We start from the raw sequence: 18,308 nt of genomic DNA on the forward strand, positions 1-18,308 counted from the left end.
TTGACATATATAATCCAAAATCGAATCAAATAAACTTCGATTTTAACATTTATATCCGAATTACAAAATTCGACTTTCGGTTCGGTTCGGTGTTCGATTTTTTCGGTTTGAATTTTCGATTTTTTCGATTTTATCCGAATTTTGAACCCCTAGTTTGTTTACACAATTTACCCTTAAAATAATTAAATTTTAAACAAATTTGAAAAAAAAAAGTGAATTACATTTGCTCTTTTTTAAATAAACAAACAGTATCATTTTCCCCTTTTATTGAATAAACGTTTCCAACACTCCCGATTTCCTCCTCCGCTGAAATTCTGTACCTTTTTGGCGTAAGGGATGTGGAAAGACGACATTGAATCGGCCAGTCGGCCGCTGTATCCGATGATGTTGGAAAGCCCTGAGCTTCGGTGGTCGTTTATCCGCAAAATATACGGAATTGTCAGTATTCAGTTACTCCTCACGATCGTTGTGGGCTCTGTTGTTGTCACTGTGCACCCAATATCTCATTTCTTTGCAACCACTAGGGTTGGTTTGGCAATTTATATAGTTCTCATCATCGCCCCTTTTATTGGTATAATTTATCTTCCTTGTATTCTTGTGTGTAAATTAAGAAACCCGAAATTTGCCCTCCTCCTTTGTTATCTGCTGTGGTTCTGTTTTGACTGGTGGGTTTGTTTGTATGGATTGCAGTTTTGTGCCCTTTACATAGCTATTATAAGAGGCATCCTCTGAACTACTTCCTACTTGGGTTGTTCACGGTGACTCTTGCATTTCCGGTGGGGTTAACTTGTGCCTACACCAGCGGTAAGCTATTCTATGCATTTTTCTTGTTTTATTTGTTCGAGTTTCTGAATGATGATATAGTTTCGTATTACTATATGCCGAGGCTTGCGGTGATGGTTAACTGACATTGGTATCACGATAGGACATAGATTGTTAATAGATGAGAAGATTTATATTCTGAACCATCATGTCGGAGCTAAAACTTTTAATATGTAATAATTACTAAAGCTTAAAGCCAGACTCTCATCGTAGATCGATCCAAATATGGTGATTGGTTGTGTTAAATGGTTACTAGTACTTGTAAGGCACGAGTTAAAAGATATTTAAATAGATTGAATAATCTTTTGTGTTTCACCTCATATATAAATTGGAGATATGGATTGCCTTTAGATACGCCGAGATGGGAGCTCCAAGTTTGCAATTTTGTGTTAAGATTGCTACCCACCACATTTTGATATGGAATGGGTTGAGAATCAATATTCAATAGTGCCAGAGTTGATGATTGGATGCTTGGCCATTATTATATGGTCACGGATCCTGGATATGGAGGATGTGGATGCACATCTGCTTTATGACTATGCTGTGGATATGGAGGATGTAGATGGACGTCTGTTTTATGGATATGCTGGATATAAATAGTTATCCTTGCATAGAAGACTACCTATGTGGCAAGTTTGCTCTTCAAGCACAAAAATACATAAGCATTACATGTATATACCCTATTTATAGGCGAACACGGTGTGTGTAATTGATACATATATACCTTTTTCTGTGAAAAGTTTGTTTATCATTCAATCTATCTTGATCTACTGGTAATAATTGGGGGTGAATAATAGTGTGGGAGAAGTTGAAGGGACAGATAAATAGAAGTGAAGAAGGTGTTTGAAATAATTTTACATTTTGAATGTAGCATCCATACCTCAGTTTAAGCTAGATTTTTTGTGTTAATCTTGCTGATTTGGTAAACCAGCCGCTTCTCTAAATGATGATTAACTGACCCTTGAAAGTCCGCTCAATTGGAATTGATGGCAGGGAAAGTTATTTTGGAAGCAGTTATTTTAACAGCGGTTGTGGTTATCAGCCTTACTTTGTACACATTCTGGGCTGCAAGGAGGGGTCAAGATTTCAACTTCCTAGGACCTTTTCTGTTTGGTGCTATTATTGTACTTTTGCTGTTTTCGGTGATTCAGGTTTGTGGATCTACAATTTCTGTCTTATTTAAGTGCTCAGATAGTAATAAGCTGATATTTGATAAATAGAGTAGAAAAATATTGATTTTCCGAAGAATTTCTTATCTTGCAGATTTTCTTCCCTCTGGGTAAGATAAGCGTGATGATCTATGGTGGCCTGGCATCAATCATCTTCTGTGGTTACATAATTTATGACACTGATAATCTGATCAAACGATATAAATATGATGAGTACATCTGGGCGGCTGTTGCACTCTATCTAGATGTCATAAACCTCTTTCTATCTTTGTTGAACATTCTCAGAGCCGCAGATAGGCAGTAAAACTATGCATGTTTGTTTGTCTACTTAGTTTTTTTCTTCTTGGATATTTGATATGGTATGTAAAATGGATGTTATCTACAGTCATTGTTATTGAAACACTGGTGCCTCATTTATTTGTTCATGGGCCAGTTGAATCGTGTGCTTCGAATAAATAACTGTATGAATATGATTTTTGCTACTCTTTCCCTTTCTGTATTCTTATAATCGAGCACTTTTTACTCTACCGTTTGTTGTGTGAAGCTGTGTATTATTCATGCACCATTGCATTGCCGTGTATCCTGGCGAATTATTCCTGTAAGATATCGTTGGTTCTCGCCTCTTGATTAGTTGCTGCATGAAGCACGTTCTCTAGGCTTCTTCGTTTGTGGTTATTTGTTTGTCAGTAAATTGGTGCATGGTATACCCAATTCTTCATAGCTGATAAGCGTTTCTTTGGCGGTGGCATCTCTATCTCTGTCCACCACTCTTAATCGTATTCCTTAATTTTTGCTTTGCCTGCGAACTCCACTCTGAGATGAGTCATTGGCGAAACTGCTTCGTTATTAGATTTTACATATTTCTACGGAGACATCATATATGAATTCATCTGGGTGTCTGTATCCCTTTAATCAGATGCCATCAACCTATTACTTCATATATGTTACTTGAAGCCCTTATCGTGCCATGAGCATTGTGTACTTTTGCATGAGAAGTAATTTTCTGTAATATATTTGCCCCTACAGTAGTAATTCATGCAGGGTAATTTCCTTTTCCACAAAGTTGTTCATAACTCAAGGGACGCAAAAGGGCCAAAATATCAATACAAGGAAAGGTAAACAAGTCAAAGCATAATCCAGGTAGGATAATAGAGATACAAACCATAGTTCTTTTTCTTATATCATACATCTTATATCATACAAGTTTTTTGTCACTCAAGTAGCTATTTTTTGATTCCTTGTTTTCCTTTCAGACACAATTGACAGAAGCCGGGAGACACCTTGAGTCCACATCTCGTAATCTCTTGCATTCTTGCATTCGAATTCTACAACGCCACGCCCTTCTGTCCTTAGTCCAAAATATCGTCTCTGCTCTCCATCCTGAAACAAATGCCTCCCTGGCCACGCTGATGTTTCTTTACAGACCTCTAAAACCACATCTGCGTTGTTGTGAATTGTATGGAGTAATAAAAAACTGTTTAGGTTAGCACGGGTAATAATTTTATATCATTATGCGAGCAGAAACTTACTCTTTTTTTTCTTGGTGATGGTCTTTCCTGCATATTTGCTCTTCATCTTCAGCATCGCCTGTAGGACATTAATTAGATTTACAAAGACTGACAAAACTACACACCTTTATGAAAAATTGAACCTGGGGTTATCTTACATTCCCACTTCGATGGATGTAAACTGAGACAATCTTCCAATGAAGTTCACCTGCAGCATCATGTTTACTACGCCTTAGTTTCTTACTTTCTAGGAGGGCCTTTTTATAGTTTTGCTATTTTCATCCAAAAAATTGAGCGAGATCTCAATACCTGTACGAGTTCTTTTGAGAAGCTCGCTACCTCGAGCGAGCAGTTCTTGATTACAAGCAGCCAGAAAATTCTCTTCAGGTACCAGATCCTCACAGTAGCTTCCAGAATTGTCGCTGCTGCTGCTGTTGTTGGCCCCTGTGCCTAAACTGATCCCTTTTTCTATTGGGATAGCTGATGCAGCATTCCATAATTCTTTCAGTGCCCTCGCTTTCAATGTCGCTACACCTCGCAGAGCTGTAAATTCAGGGGATGGAATTTGAATTTTAGAAGACTTGCTCGTGAAGTTTGACCTTTCCATTTGGGCATCTGAAACCTTGATTTTTTTCAAACTATTTACCTGTGGCTGCGGCTGCTGTGAGGGTTGATATATCGCCATGTGATCGGACATTAACAGCTGAGCTAATTGCGGACATGAGGAGATTGCGATCAGCTCCAACGTTCTCGGCAGCCTCCATACACTGTGTAGCCACCAGAGTGGCGGCTGAAGCCACCGCCATATCCGTCTTTGCCATCAGCTCATCCTTTTCCTTAGCAGATGCAGCCGCTGTCGCTGCTGCTATCGCAGCAACAGCCGCTGCCACTCCGGCTACAGCTACAGCAGCATGGAGCTGGGCATTTCGGGTTCGAGTCTCTTCTTTCTTCTTCTCCCTCCTCTCCTTCAACCACCTTCCGACTGTCTTGCCACCTGGGGTTCCAACGCCACCGACACCTCCACCACCACCACCGTTGTAGCCGCTGCGGTTGCCCGTGAACAAGGGTTGTAGCGTGGTGTTGGCACGTAAGTACTAAGAGACGTGATATTTGCCATAGTCAGGAACTAAATTCAATGATTATATGACAAGTTCTTTTTTTTTTTTTCAAATTCAAGTAACATTAAAAATTTAGTGAATTCCAACGGAAATGTATTCCAATTTAAATAATAAAGTTCGGAAAAATTCACTAGGAACTCGCAAAAATTCATTGTTTTCCATTCTGAGCTAGCTAAGGTTATGTTGTGTTCTTCAGAGAACATTTCTCTATTTGTAAGCTAAGGAGCAATGCTGTAGCCAGCACTATGTTAAGGTAAATACTGAACAAATTACCCCTTAAACCAAGGAACGTCACACTATCATCAAAATATTTAGATCTTAAGTGGAAAAAAAAACTCCAAGGACCCAATTTATGTCTTATCACGGGTATGAGTCGTATGACGGGTTGAGCTCGAGTCGTGGTATTAAAGTTTTTCAACTATATCTTCGTTCATAACACTTGGAGTTTGAATTCAAGCTATTTATAGTCGATCTGATTCAAAGTGAAATATAAGGAGATAAAATGAAACTTCAAGTACAGTGTGCAAATGAATAAACTTTTTGAACAGTGAGAATGTAAGTGTTCTGCAGATGGCTGTGCTATATTTAGAGGATGGTGTAGTAATTGTTGAGTGGGATACTGAAACTAAGATGAAATTGGTTAAAAGAGAGTCAGTTTACATCTAAATAGCAGGGAAATATAAGTCTAAAAGTTAAGGCATTTAAATGTAAAGAACCAAAGTTTAACATCGAAAGTGACAAAAGTGTACTTATGTTTGCTCACTTTTTTGCAATATTCTTAACCCCAATCAACACACACTAATCATATATCACTACTAACCTGTGTTGTAGTAAATCAAGAATATAGTATCTGTCACTCTCACATACACCCAAAAATAAAATATCAAAATACTTTATCTTAATGCGTGATCATAACAAAAAAGTTGGTTGTGCCGAATTAGTATGGGAAAAATACTAAAAAGTAAAGACCTGTCACTTATTAATAAACTAGATTTTGAAAGAACAAACTGTTGATGAGTAGATCTCTTGTGAGACGGTCTCACGAATCTTTATTCGTGAGACGGATCAATCATGCTTATATTTACAATAAAAATTAATATTTTTTTGCATAAAAAGTAATAATTTTCATGGCTGACTCAAATAGAAGATTTGTCTCACAAAATTGACTCACGAGAGTGTATCAAAAGAATTTTTATGTTGATCATATACATTTATGGATTAAAAAAAAAAAGACTCATTTCTGATTAATGACCCCTCGTAACTTCTGTTCGATTAAAACAAGGATTTTGTGGTAAAAAAACATAAAAACTAAATTAACTAAATATTTTTGGAAAAATAATAAAACGAACAAATATTCTATCAATACTGAGAAATTCTTGAAAATATAGAAAAAGAAGAGAAAAGAATGGTATCATAATTTCATTTAAAGAAGATAGAGAATATATAAGGTACCTTAACTACATCTTCGTACTCTTCGGATGGAGAGATTGGAGGGCTCTGATCAGTTTCCTCCGGAAGACAACCGTTCGATGGTCCGCTGCTATGAGAAAGCCTGCCCGATGTCAATGGAGATACTTCCTACATTTTCAAAGATTTTTTGTGTAATTAAAATAATTTACGAGAAATTTTGGACAAAGTTGTAAAATATATTCAGATTATTATACAAACGACAATGTCACGCAACAAGTTTTACAAGAAAATATTGATCACGTGGTATATTATTTTATTTCTTTAGATATAACGCATGCAACGAATCTCGGAAAGCTTACAGATTGGGACATAATGCGGTCGAGTGTGAGCTGAGAAGTAGCAGAAGAAGCAAAAGAGAAGGTGTTCCCGGAGAGCTTGGCGCCGGATTCTTGTTCTTCTCCGGCGATATTTTCCGGTATCACGCTGTTGCCGTGTGCACTAACATTGTTGTCGGAACTGTTTTTCTCGATGGAAATCTTGTGAAACGTCAATGGCGGATTGGGAGTGGACAGTGCTTTGGAAACTTGAAAAGCCGAGGCACTCCAGGATCTAGAGAGGAACTCCATGGGACCTCTGGGACTTTCCGGCAGGTGGACTTCGCCGGCTGCCGGGCCCTTGTCCGTCCACAGAAAGTCCATTTTGCTGCTACCACTGTTGTACATGCTGATTGGTGCTGCCCGGTGTGGAATGGGTGGCAGTGTGTGTTTTTATAAGGAATTTTTTTGAATAGGCGGGCCCTAGTGGCTTGTTAAGATCCCGATGGAAAATAACTTTTTTTTTTATTTTTATCGACAACGTGAATTATGAAATATTAATACGAGTAGTTAACCTGCCTGATAGGTCGACATGATTCATAACTTCAATGAAATTGGTTTTTTAATATGAAAATAACATTTTTTATTATATATTACATTATATTTTTTTATATAAAAATAATATTTTTCAATCAAATCATCATATATTATAAAATAATTTTTCATAAAATAACTAAAAAGTGATATTTTGGCAGTGAAATAATATTTTGAACAAAAAATTAATTTTCACGAGTCAGATTTGGTCGGAGATCTGTATTACAAAGCTGGTCCATTAGACAGTTTTACGAGAGTTTTTGTATATTAATAAATAATGAAATGGAGTTTATTACATATTAGGTAAATGGATCCAATGTTTTCATAATCAGATCTGTCAACGTACAGTTTAATTTAAAAAATTGTTGAACCGGTCTGAGCTGTTGAACCGTCGGTTGGAACGAAAAACTGTGATATTATATAAATAATAATATAGTAAATAATATATTTTAAATTAAAATTATCTTAAATATGTATATAAAAATAATAAAAAAGATATATTTATCCAAATTTAAAAACTAAACTGTAACGGTCATAGGTCATTAGGCTGAACCACTATGGGCCTCAGCCCATACCCATACACCACTACTGGTCATGGGTCGTTATGATGGTCCAGCATGGGCCATGCACCGTCACACATAGAATATCTCACCCTTGGAAAAGTGGTTTTTTTCGTCTCCCCCAATACTTGAACCTAGGACCTCCAGGCATAAGCACCTAAATTCTTAAAGTGTAGGTACCACGTTTTAACATCTATTCCATAATAATCAGAAGAGCCAACAAGATATTTCATACTACGAAAAACATTAAAAATTACAATCTCATCATTAGAATTTGTATAGACTAAGGTTACTGTAGGGTCAAGACAAGTAATTTTTTGTTTTGAATTTGATTCGATTTTATTATTTATTTTGATTTATTAATTGATATCGTTTATCATGTGTTCTTTTAATTTGACCAATTAAATTGCATATTTATTGGCAAATCTAAAACTATAAGGCGATATATTAATATTTGCTTCATTAAATGAATCAACACATAGTTAAACTGACTAGAAATGGTTTTTGGTTTCAATGTGCGACTTTAGATTGAAAAACTGAAATTCCACAATGACTTAATGCAATTGAATCTAATTAAATTCAATTAGAAAAAATTATATTGTTAGATTTAATTAGATTTATTAATTAGAAAAATTGTTTAATAAATTATCTTGAGAATTTTGTTGTGAATTAAATAATTAATTTATTGAATTTGAATTTGACATATAGATAATAAACTTTTTCGATATCGTTATGCGCCTTAGTCACTTTTAAAGAATTTGATTTTCGTCTAAATTAATCTTCCCTGTATCTAGTTTGGATTATTTGCTTTAGTTAATTTATCTCATCTCACTTGAATTTTATTAGCCTAACTTGAGGAAAAAATTCATTTTATAGTATTTAAATGTTGATCATCCAATTACTATAACTTTACTTAGTCCATTTGTTAGATTTATTCTTAACTGAAATCGTCGTTTAAAAAATCTTTCCTGGCGTAAGATCGGTTGCTAGAGCTAGAACATTAAACAAAGCTAAGTGTCGACGGGTTTTCCAGAAGGTGTACAAGATCTTTTGACCCATTGTGCTGAATTGCTTTCAATGGTTTTGTCATGTACCATATCGTGTACTACTACATCTCTTTATCTAATTTAATTATTGCCAAGCTGGGGACTGCAGTTTCTAACCGGTCAAATTACGAGAGTGGAAATTTTTTAATGTTGAATTTTTTTAAATTCTATTCCAAAACGAATAATATATATTGCAAGAGTAAAGCGAAACATTGTGTGTAAAAATTCTGTTGAATTGAGCTGTCATCGAAAATAAAGATAAAAAATTACAAAAAAAACTACTATGAGATGGTCTCATGGGTCAATTTTATGAGTAGAACTCATAAAAAATACATCAATTTTTATTCCAACAATATTATTTTTTTATTGTTTTTATTGTAAATAGAGGCATTATTTACTCGTTTCCGTGAGACCGTTTCACAAAAGACATACTCTGTAAGAGTTATTTTGTCCGACAGATGCTAAAAATAATAAGACTTTCCGTATATGATGTAAAAGAGTGAATTTGTGTTTTATCAGAATTAAGTGTTGTGCCAGATGTTACAACATCTGGGACAACATGCAGCGGAAAATTAAAGTTCGTAACACAAATTGACTATAAATAAATAGATGGACAAGATTAAATTTGCACAAGTATAAATATTTGTGCGGTATCTTATGACAAAAATTAATCACTAGAAACCAAAACGTTTACACAAAAACGTATCTCTAGTGATTATTACAAAAATCAATTTCCTCAACACTTTGAGAAAATAAAGCTTTCTAATGTAAGGCCCGAGATGTGAGTTGGTAATCAGCAATTATTAATGCATGATTTGATGTATTTATCGAAGGTCGAAGAAGCGACGTTGCGATTCGATTTTAGTGCAAAATATATTGTTGGGGCAACAAAGACAGTGCACCCGTGGTTCAAAAGATAGTGCACCCGCGATCGTTTCTCATGAAATGTTGAAGGTTTACAGTAGGCATACCGCACCTGTGCCATAAAAGTGACCGCACTTGCGGTGTTGGGACAGAGAGGGCAACGCACCCGCGGTCTAAAGGCCAGTGCACCTGCGGTTGTTTCTTCTGATTTTTGTGGAAGTAATACAGTAGAGTCACCGCACCCGCGGTCGTTCCTTCTGAATTGTTGGATGTGATCCAGTACTCTCAGCGCACCCGCGGTCAAAAAGGTAGCGCACCTACGGTAGGGTGGTGCGAGAAATACAGCATGCATTTTAACTTGACACATGGCTTGGTAGACATATAACATGCATTTTCTTCATTCCTTGAGCATCAGACCACCGAGAACAACCCCAGGAAAGCTTCAAAGTTCTCATGGCTTAGAAATTACCTTGCACAAGATCTCACCATCCGATTTTCGATCCGAGACTAGATTCGTGTTCCTCTCATCACCAGCTTCGAAAGGACGTAAGTATTATTACATTTCAGCATGTTTTGAAGTGAGATGATTGGAGAAATCAGATTTTGAGTACTATCATGTGTTCTTATGATTATGGTGAAATGATATTTGCAACCGGATCGTAGAACGGACATTGTATGCTATTGTTATTAATTTTCAGCATGTATCGAATTTGAGATATGCATATTTCAACATTGATAGGTGTTTATGATGAAGATTGTGAGTTTTTGGGACTGATTATTGTTGTTTGAGATGACCGGTATTGCGAGATTACGTTGTTATGCCGTCGAAATGTAACGAGATTGAATATTGATATGGTACATTGTATATATGTCATTTCAGATTGGTATTGACATATTGGACATAGAAATTTCAAGACTTCGACTTGTGCAATTGAGACTACGACACGAAAGGTATAATTCAATGTTGGATTGGGGAGATACAACTCGAATCAGATTCGATTTGAGTTTCCCACGAATCACATACTAGATTTCTATACCTTGTTATATTATGCTTTATATTGATTTATATTCAAGCATTGAGATAGGAGAGTCATTGGCAGATATGCCAAGTTCTAGACGTTCAGTGGTATCGGGCATAGGAGAAGATCGACTCCGATTGTAGATATTCGATACAGACAGGGCCAAAGTCTAGGAATAAGACGTACCGCCACCCTGATTGGGAAAGTAGGTGGGAGACTTGTTACGTCTTATTCACACCGAGATCCCTAGATCTAGATATGAGTCGAGTTAAAGAGTAAGATTCGAACTGTTTTATCTGTATTCACTAATGTGTCATAATTACTGAATTATGTGTTATGATTTTGTATGAAATTGCATGACATGCATGTATACATGTTTTATACTGGGATTTGTTCTCACCTGAGTTTCCGGCTGTTGTTGTGTCTGTATATGTGCATGACAACAGGTGGGGCAGGATCAGAGTCGAGATAAAGATGAGAGATCGAGATAGCGTGGTGATCACGGGCGTAGAAGATGGATTAGTGGTTTTTACATTTGATATGTAATGTGTTATAAACTCTAGTTGTATGATTGTAATGAAACAAGACATGTACCTACTTTGTGGAAAATAAAATAAAGGTATCATTAGTGTATGATTTATATACACTTGTTTATGTTGTTAAAAGAATTTTTTTATGACCCACATTTTCTAGCAAAGATCAAATTAATCCCAAAGATAGTCGAGTTAGAGCCCGGGTCCCCACATCTAACAACTACCAACAATATTAAAACGTCAATAAGAAAGCAAAAACTTGATCCCGAAAAACACGATCAATTAGATGTAATCTTCAGTCAACATCGTTACGGATGTTGTCTGTAGATGTTGGCAACATTCAGAGCAAAACGGTGATCACCACTCTTCAAACAGCACCGGCTTCAAAAAATTTCTTCTCTGAAAAATCTTCACTCCGTGTATGTATGATCGATGTTCAAGAAGCTTTTTCAATGTCCTTGACTCCTTATTTATATATAAAGGGTTTTACTCCACAAGAAAACTTATTTCATAAAGAAGGCATAATTTTATTAGAATAAACTCTATTTAAACATTGATATCATATCTTATTAAATCTTTATATTAAATATCATATCGTTATCTCATTATCATAGAAATGCAAAATCTCATTAAATATTATACTCAATTAAATTAGCAAAGAAAGATAATATTAGGGAAATAATTTAAATCAAGAAATATATCAATTAAATACGGAATTATGATTTCCCTTCATACTCAATTAATTATTCAAACTTAAAACTTGCGTTGTGCTCGAGTAGTTTTCGAAAAAGGCAAAAACTTGTGTGAGACGGTCTCACGGGTCATATTTTGTGAGACGGATCTTTATTTGGATAATACATGAAAAAATATTGCTTTTTATGCTAAGAGTATTACTTTTTATGGTGAATATGGGTAGGGTTGACCCGTCTCACAGATTGAGAACCGTGAGACGGTCTCACATGAGACCTACTCTTCGAAAAATATTCAAGTATCAGTAAATATGCACATTACTAATGATTATTCGAGATACAAAAATTAGTTAGTTTTTGAACTTTTTTTAATATGAGCAAAGAAAATAAATTTCATTTTTTTGGGTATACCGTGATAAAATCTTGTATCTTCGCACCATGTTTAGTAACATTAATTTAATATATATCTAACAATATCATCTTGTTTTATATTCCATTTTGAGACGCGTCTAAACCAATAAACTATAGCCTAACCAATATCTTATTCAATAGTTATGTCCTACAAAAACCATGGATTTGGTCTACATATAAGAGATTGGCGCATTTTTTGGAAGAGATTGGCGCAGGCGCTTTATTCTTTTTTTCTTTTTTATCCTTAAACGAAAGTTTAATTAGCAGGTCTTTTATGATACGGTCTCACATATCTTGAGTCAATCAAATCCAAATTTACAATAATAAGTTATACTTTCAAAAAATTGACTCGTGAAACTATCTCACAAAAGTTTTTGTGATGCCTAACATACATCAATATTAGCTAAAATTAACATTTAGATTTGAAAGTCCATTACTTGAAACTTCATGGGTGGGAGATTCTCTCGGCCGTAGGAGGCAGCGGTGGTGACGGTGGTGGTGGCGGAGAAGAGATGTTGGAAGCTTACATTCATATTTTTGTTTTTAAATTATTTTTAAACAATTAAAAAAAATAAAACTGAGCTGGCGGTGTCTATATATATATATATATATACATCACACTAGAAAAAACTGTAATTGAGAGCAACTAATCAAAGGCAAAAACTTGTGTGAGACGATCTCACGGGTCATATTTGTGAGACGGATCTCTTATTTGGGTCACCTATGAAAAAGTATTACTTTTTATGCTGAGGGTATTGCTTTTTATTGTTAATATGGGTAAGGTTGACCCGTCTCACGGATTACGACCCGTGAGACGGTCTCACATGAGACTCACTCCTAATCAAAAGGGTAGTGATGTCTCAATCATTATGGTGATGTATAATATATCTTGGATCGGTAGAATATGTTGTAACCTCTGTCTTTGAATATTGTCTTTGACAATTGGTCCCCCACTACACCAACGAGCTTCCAATCCAGTCACATTTTTAAAAAAAAATAAATAAATAACGAGTACATTTATTTTACCCCCTCTCTCAACAAATATTCATATATTTAAGAAGTTTTTGTTTAAATTCAGAGTTTTTTTTATACATATATATGAAGTGTTAATTCCCTATGATGTAGTAAATTTTAGTCATTTGATCAACAATATATAATGTCAATTTCTATTAATATATGAGAAACTCGTGTGATCCAATGATGTTGAGATACAAAGAGAATTATTTTCAATGGAGCGTGTTGGTAAAATAGAGGACCGGAAAACCTTGTGCCACCAATTCAAATATAGTTCCTGATTTGATAGCTAATCATGTTATCCTAGATCATACTCAATCCAAAAATCGATTTCAGTAGAGCAAGTTTTGCACTAAAATTATACAATTTTTGCACCAAATACATTTTACATTTTAAACTCATTTAATTCAAATCTAACGCCACAAAGAATATTATCTTAACATTATTTTTATTTTACATACAATAATTATTTCATATCTTTATTTAATATCCATTTATAAATTGTTGTATTTTTATTTCAAAATGTGTTTAAATGTTTAGCTTCAAATTGTGTTGTTCCATTAATTATTTTATTAAATAAAAATTAATAAAATTCGTACAAGTTACATTTCCAAAAACTATATTATATATTATAATACTTATTCATTAAATTAATTCATTAATTATTTTATTTATAATGTTTTTAAATAAATAAATATTAAAAATAAAATAAAAATATAATTTTAATTAAATTTATATGTTTGGCTATTTGGTTATTCAGACTAAAATAAAAAATTGTTATCTATAAAATTGTAATTTTTATCAATAATTTATAATAACTAAAAACTAAATAAAAGAATAAAAAAAAAAATTTGCCTCCACTCTGCTCCTCTGCTAGGTGACGCCTTAGCAGGAAAAATTTAATTTCTCCCAAACTTTGCTCCTCTGTTAAGCGATGCCTTAACAGGAAAATTTAATTCTCCTCCTCCACTCTGCTTCTCTGCTAGGCGACGTCTTACCAGGAAATATTTAATTTCTCCCAAACTCCGGTCCTCTGCTAGGAGATGCCTTAGCAGAAAAATTTAATTCCCCTCCTCCACTCTGCTCCTCTGTTAGACGATGTCATAGCGGAGTTGGGGAGAAAAATTTATTTTCCTGCTAAGGCACGGTCTCACATATCTTGAGTCAATCAAATCCAAATTTACAATAATAAGTTATACTTTCAAAAAATTGACTCGTGAAACTATCTCACAAAAGTTTTTGTGATGCCTAACATACATCAATATTAGCTAAAATTAACATTTAGATTTGAAAGTCCATTACTTGAAACTTCATGGGTGGGAGATTCTCTCGGCCGTAGGAGGCAGCGGTGGTGACGGTGGTGGTGGCGGAGAAGAGATGTTGGAAGCTTACATTCATATTTTTGTTTTTAAATTATTTTTAAACAATTAAAAAAAATAAAACTGAGCTGGCGGTGTCTATATATATATATATATATACATCACACTAGAAAAAACTGTAATTGAGAGCAACTAATCAAAGGCAAAAACTTGTGTGAGACGATCTCACGGGTCATATTTGTGAGACGGATCTCTTATTTGGGTCACCTATGAAAAAGTATTACTTTTATGCTGAGGGTATTGCTTTTTATTGTTAATATGGGTAGGGTTGACCCGTCTCACGGATTACGACCCGTGAGACGGTCTCACATGAGACTCACTCCTAATCAAAAGGGTAGTGATGTCTCAATCATTATGGTGATGTATAATATATCTTGGATCGGTAGAATATGTTGTAACCTCTGTCTTTGAATATTGTCTTTGACAATTGGTCCCCCACTACACCAACGAGCTTCCAATCCAGTCACATTTTTAAAAAAAAATAAATAAATAACGAGTACATTTATTTTACCCCCTCTCTCAACAAATATTCATATATTTAAGAAGTTTTTGTTTAAATTCAGAGTTTTTTTTATACATATATATGAAGTGTTAATTCCCTATGATGTAGTAAATTTTAGTCATTTGATCAACAATATATAATGTCAATTTCTATTAATATATGAGAAACTCGTGTGATCCGATGATGTTGAGATACAAAGAGAATTATTTTCAATGGAGCGTGTTGGTAAAATAGAGGACCGGAAAACCTTGTGCCACCAATTCAAATATAGTTCCTGATTTGATAGCTAATCATGTTATCCTAGATCATACTCAATCCAAAAATCGATTTCAGTAGAGCAAGTTTTGCACTAAAATTATACAATTTTTGCACCAAATACATTTTACATTTTAAACTCATTTAATTCAAATCTAACGCCACAAAGAATATTATCTTAACATTATTTTTATTTTACATACAATAATTATTTCATATCTTTATTTAATATCCATTTATAAATTGTTGTATTTTTATTTCAAAATGTGTTTAAATGTTTAGCTTCAAATTGTGTTGTTCCATTAATTATTTTATTAAATAAAAATTAATAAAATTCGTACAAGTTACATTTCCAAAAACTATATTATATATTATAATACTTATTCATTAAATTAATTCATTAATTATTTTATTTATAATGTTTTTAAATAAATAAATATTAAAAATAAAATAAAAATATAATTTTAATTAAATTTATATGTTTGGCTATTTGGTTATTCAGACTAAAATAAAAAATTGTTATCTATAAAATTGTAATTTTTATCAATAATTTATAATAACTAAAAACTAAATAAAAGAATAAAAAAAAAATTTGCCTCCACTCTGCTCCTCTGCTAGGTGACGCCTTAGCAGGAAAAATTTAATTTCTCCCAAACTTTGCTCCTCTGTTAAGCGATGCCTTAACAGGAAAATTTAATTCTCCTCCTCCACTCTGCTTCTCTGCTAGGCGACGTCTTACCAGGAAATATTTAATTTCTCCCAAACTCCGGTCCTCTGCTAGGAGATGCCTTAGCAGAAAAATTTAATTCCCCTCCTCCACTCTGCTCCTCTGTTAGACGATGTCATAGCAGGAAAATAACATTTTTCTCCTCCCAAACTCTGCTCCTCTACTAGACGATGCCTTAGCAGGAAAATAAATTTTTCTCCCCAACTCCGCTCCTCTGCTAGGCGGTGCCTTAGCAGGAAAATTTAATTTTTCTCCCCCCTAACTCTGCTCCTCTGCTAGACGATGTCTTAGCAGGAAAATTTAATTCTCCTCCTCCACTCTGCTCTTCTGCTAGACGATGCCTTAGCAGGAAAATAAAAATTTTCTCCTCCCTAACTTTGCTCCTCTGCTAGACGATGCCATAGCAGGAAAATAACATTTTTCTCCTCCCAAACTCTGCTCCTCTGCTAGGCGATGCCTTAGTAGGAAAATAAAATTTTTCTCCTCCCCAACTCTGCTCCTCTGCTAGGCGGTGCCTTAGCAGGAAATAAAATTTCTCTCCTCCCCAAATCTGCTCCTTTGCTAGGCGGTGCCTTAGCAGGAAAATTTAATTTTTCTCCTCCCTAACTCTGCTCCTCTGCTAGGCGATGCCTTAGCAGGAAAATTTAATTCTCCACCACCACTCTGCTCCTCTGCTAGACGATGCCTTAGCAGGAAAATAAATATTTTCCTCTAGCCAAACTCTGCTCCTCTGCTAGGCGATGCCTTAGCAGGAAAATTTAATTCATTTCATCCTCACAATGCAACAGCATCCACAAACTTAATATAAGAACTTAGCTTTATTAAATTTCAACTGATAACATAAGACAAATTCAGAAACGAAATACAGCAAAATTCAAGTCGAGATTAATATTCTCTAAGGTGGTAAGCGTTCCCGAGCCTCTTTAGAGCCTCGCCCGGCGCATTCTCTAACTTTCATCTCTGATCCTCTTGTACCTCCACAAGACAAAGTTACCTACTTCTTCCTTTCCTAATCATGTTAAGCTCCACATGCGCTCTTTTTCCCTCTTTCCTCACTACCCTTTCATAACACCGACGCACGAATTTTTGGTCCCCCGCACAAGACTCTAATTCTTTTTTCCACAGAAAACTTAAGCTTCTGATGACAAGTGAAAGCTACGGCCCTGAAATCCTTCAGGGTTGGCCATCCTAGAATTCCATTATACTCTGAAAGGGTATCCACCACGGTGAATGCTATCATTTTTGTTACCCGCCAAGGATCAGTGCCCAAGGATAGGGGAAGCACAATTTGACCCAAAGGCGGGATGGCGTGTCCTGCAAACCCATACAGCGAGGTGGAGACCGGCTCAAACTCAAATTCTTCCTCATTTATTTGATCCAACGTTCTCTTGAACAAGACGTTCACAGAGTTTCCATTATCAATAAATATCCTTGTCACATCATAATTGGCAATGGTGGCCGTAACCACCAAGGCATCGTTATGTGGAGTCACAACGCCTCGGAGGTCTTCCGGCCCAAAGCTGATGACGGGGTCTTGTGGTAAGTCAGCACACCTAGATATCTCAAAGTTCTCCAACCTTCTCCCATGTGCTTTCCGAGCTCGCCCAGAGCCTCCATCAGTAGCACCGCCTGAGATCATATGAATCACTAATCTAGTAGGGTGGTTATCCTCATTCGTTCCCCTCCTCGGTTCGACGAGCTCCTGAAGGACATCTTGACATCGACCTTCCCCTCTCTGCTCCCAACCCCCCTGATTTATCCATGGAGGGTCTTGACCACGTCTAGGGGACGGGCGAGACCTCGGTCGACTCCCGGATGCAGATCCTTCTCGTCTGTCCCGTGAAGGAAATCTAGCACTGCACTCAACCCTTCGTGACTTCTCCCACCTCCCTGCGGGCTCCCTCACCTCCATCACCTCATCAAGACTCCTATCTAGGGAACCTGTTATGAGAATTGTACTCTATTTCTAGTTTTGTCTTCCTCTCTTTCCCCTGCACCCCTCTTCCTTCCTCTTTTCTCCGCTCCCTCAACTCTATTTCCTCCGGGCCGGTTCTCTATCCTTCTATACCATTGGGCATCTTCCAACTTTACATATTTCTCAACTCGAGCCAACAGATCATCATAGCTCGACGGAGGCTTCTTGACCAGCGACTTGAAAACTCCCCTCCCCTTAGTCCTTGTGTGAAGGCACTTATCATGATGTTAGGGGTAGCTGCTGGTATTTCCAGCACTGCACTGTTGAAACACTGGACAAATTCTCGCAAAGTTTCATTCTCTTGTTGTTTCATCACGAACAGGCTCAAATAATTTTTCTGGTGTCTCTTGCTGCTAGAAAATCGGTGCAAGAAGGTAGCTGAGAAGTCCTCAAAAGAAC

The 18,308-nt window shown here is 35.7% G+C and overlaps 2 protein-coding genes across 2 annotated transcripts; one reads left to right on the plus strand and one right to left on the minus strand.

The window, feature by feature from the left end:
- Positions 1-241: 241 nt before the first annotated feature.
- On the plus strand, positions 242-2,473 carry LOC140841371 (protein LIFEGUARD 2-like). The gene is made up of 4 exons (XM_073208733.1): positions 242-571; positions 691-804; positions 1,816-1,973; positions 2,086-2,473. The coding sequence occupies exons 1-4, from the start codon at positions 337-339 to the stop codon at positions 2,293-2,295; spliced, it is 717 nt and encodes a 238-aa protein (XP_073064834.1). The 5' UTR covers positions 242-336; the 3' UTR covers positions 2,296-2,473.
- Positions 2,474-3,074: 601 nt separating this feature from the next.
- On the minus strand, positions 3,075-6,752 carry LOC140841370 (VAN3-binding protein-like). The gene is made up of 7 exons (XM_073208732.1): positions 6,387-6,752; positions 6,070-6,195; positions 4,146-4,593; positions 3,809-4,042; positions 3,658-3,707; positions 3,521-3,578; positions 3,075-3,430 (listed from the first exon to the last, which is right to left on the minus strand). Exons 1-7 carry the CDS (start codon positions 6,747-6,749, stop codon positions 3,207-3,209), a joined length of 1,503 nt encoding a protein of 500 aa, XP_073064833.1. The 5' UTR covers positions 6,750-6,752; the 3' UTR covers positions 3,075-3,206.
- Between the last annotated feature and the right edge of the window lie 11,556 nt (positions 6,753-18,308).

Source organism: Primulina eburnea, chromosome 9, assembly GCF_022965805.1.
Source record: "Primulina eburnea isolate SZY01 chromosome 9, ASM2296580v1, whole genome shotgun sequence".
Taxonomy (NCBI): domain Eukaryota; kingdom Viridiplantae; phylum Streptophyta; class Magnoliopsida; order Lamiales; family Gesneriaceae; genus Primulina; species Primulina eburnea.

Excerpts from the sequence above, each read along its gene's own strand:
- LOC140841370 (XM_073208732.1), bottom strand. The coding sequence starts at position 6,749 with ATGTACAACAGTGGTAGCAGCAAAATGGACTTTCTGTGGACGGACAAG. Across the intron at positions 6,196-6,386 it reads ACCGCATTATGTCCCAATCT|GAAGTATCTCCATTGACATC; the intron begins GTAAGCTTTCCG and ends TTGAAAATGTAG. Across the intron at positions 4,594-6,069 it reads AGTACGAAGATGTAGTTAAG|TACTTACGTGCCAACACCAC; the intron begins GTACCTTATATA and ends CACGTCTCTTAG.
- LOC140841371 (XM_073208733.1), top strand. The coding sequence starts at position 337 with ATGTGGAAAGACGACATTGAATCGGCCAGTCGGCCGCTGTATCCGATG. Across the intron at positions 572-690 it reads CATCATCGCCCCTTTTATTG|TTTTGTGCCCTTTACATAGC; the intron begins GTATAATTTATC and ends TATGGATTGCAG. Across the intron at positions 805-1,815 it reads AACTTGTGCCTACACCAGCG|GGAAAGTTATTTTGGAAGCA; the intron begins GTAAGCTATTCT and ends AATTGATGGCAG.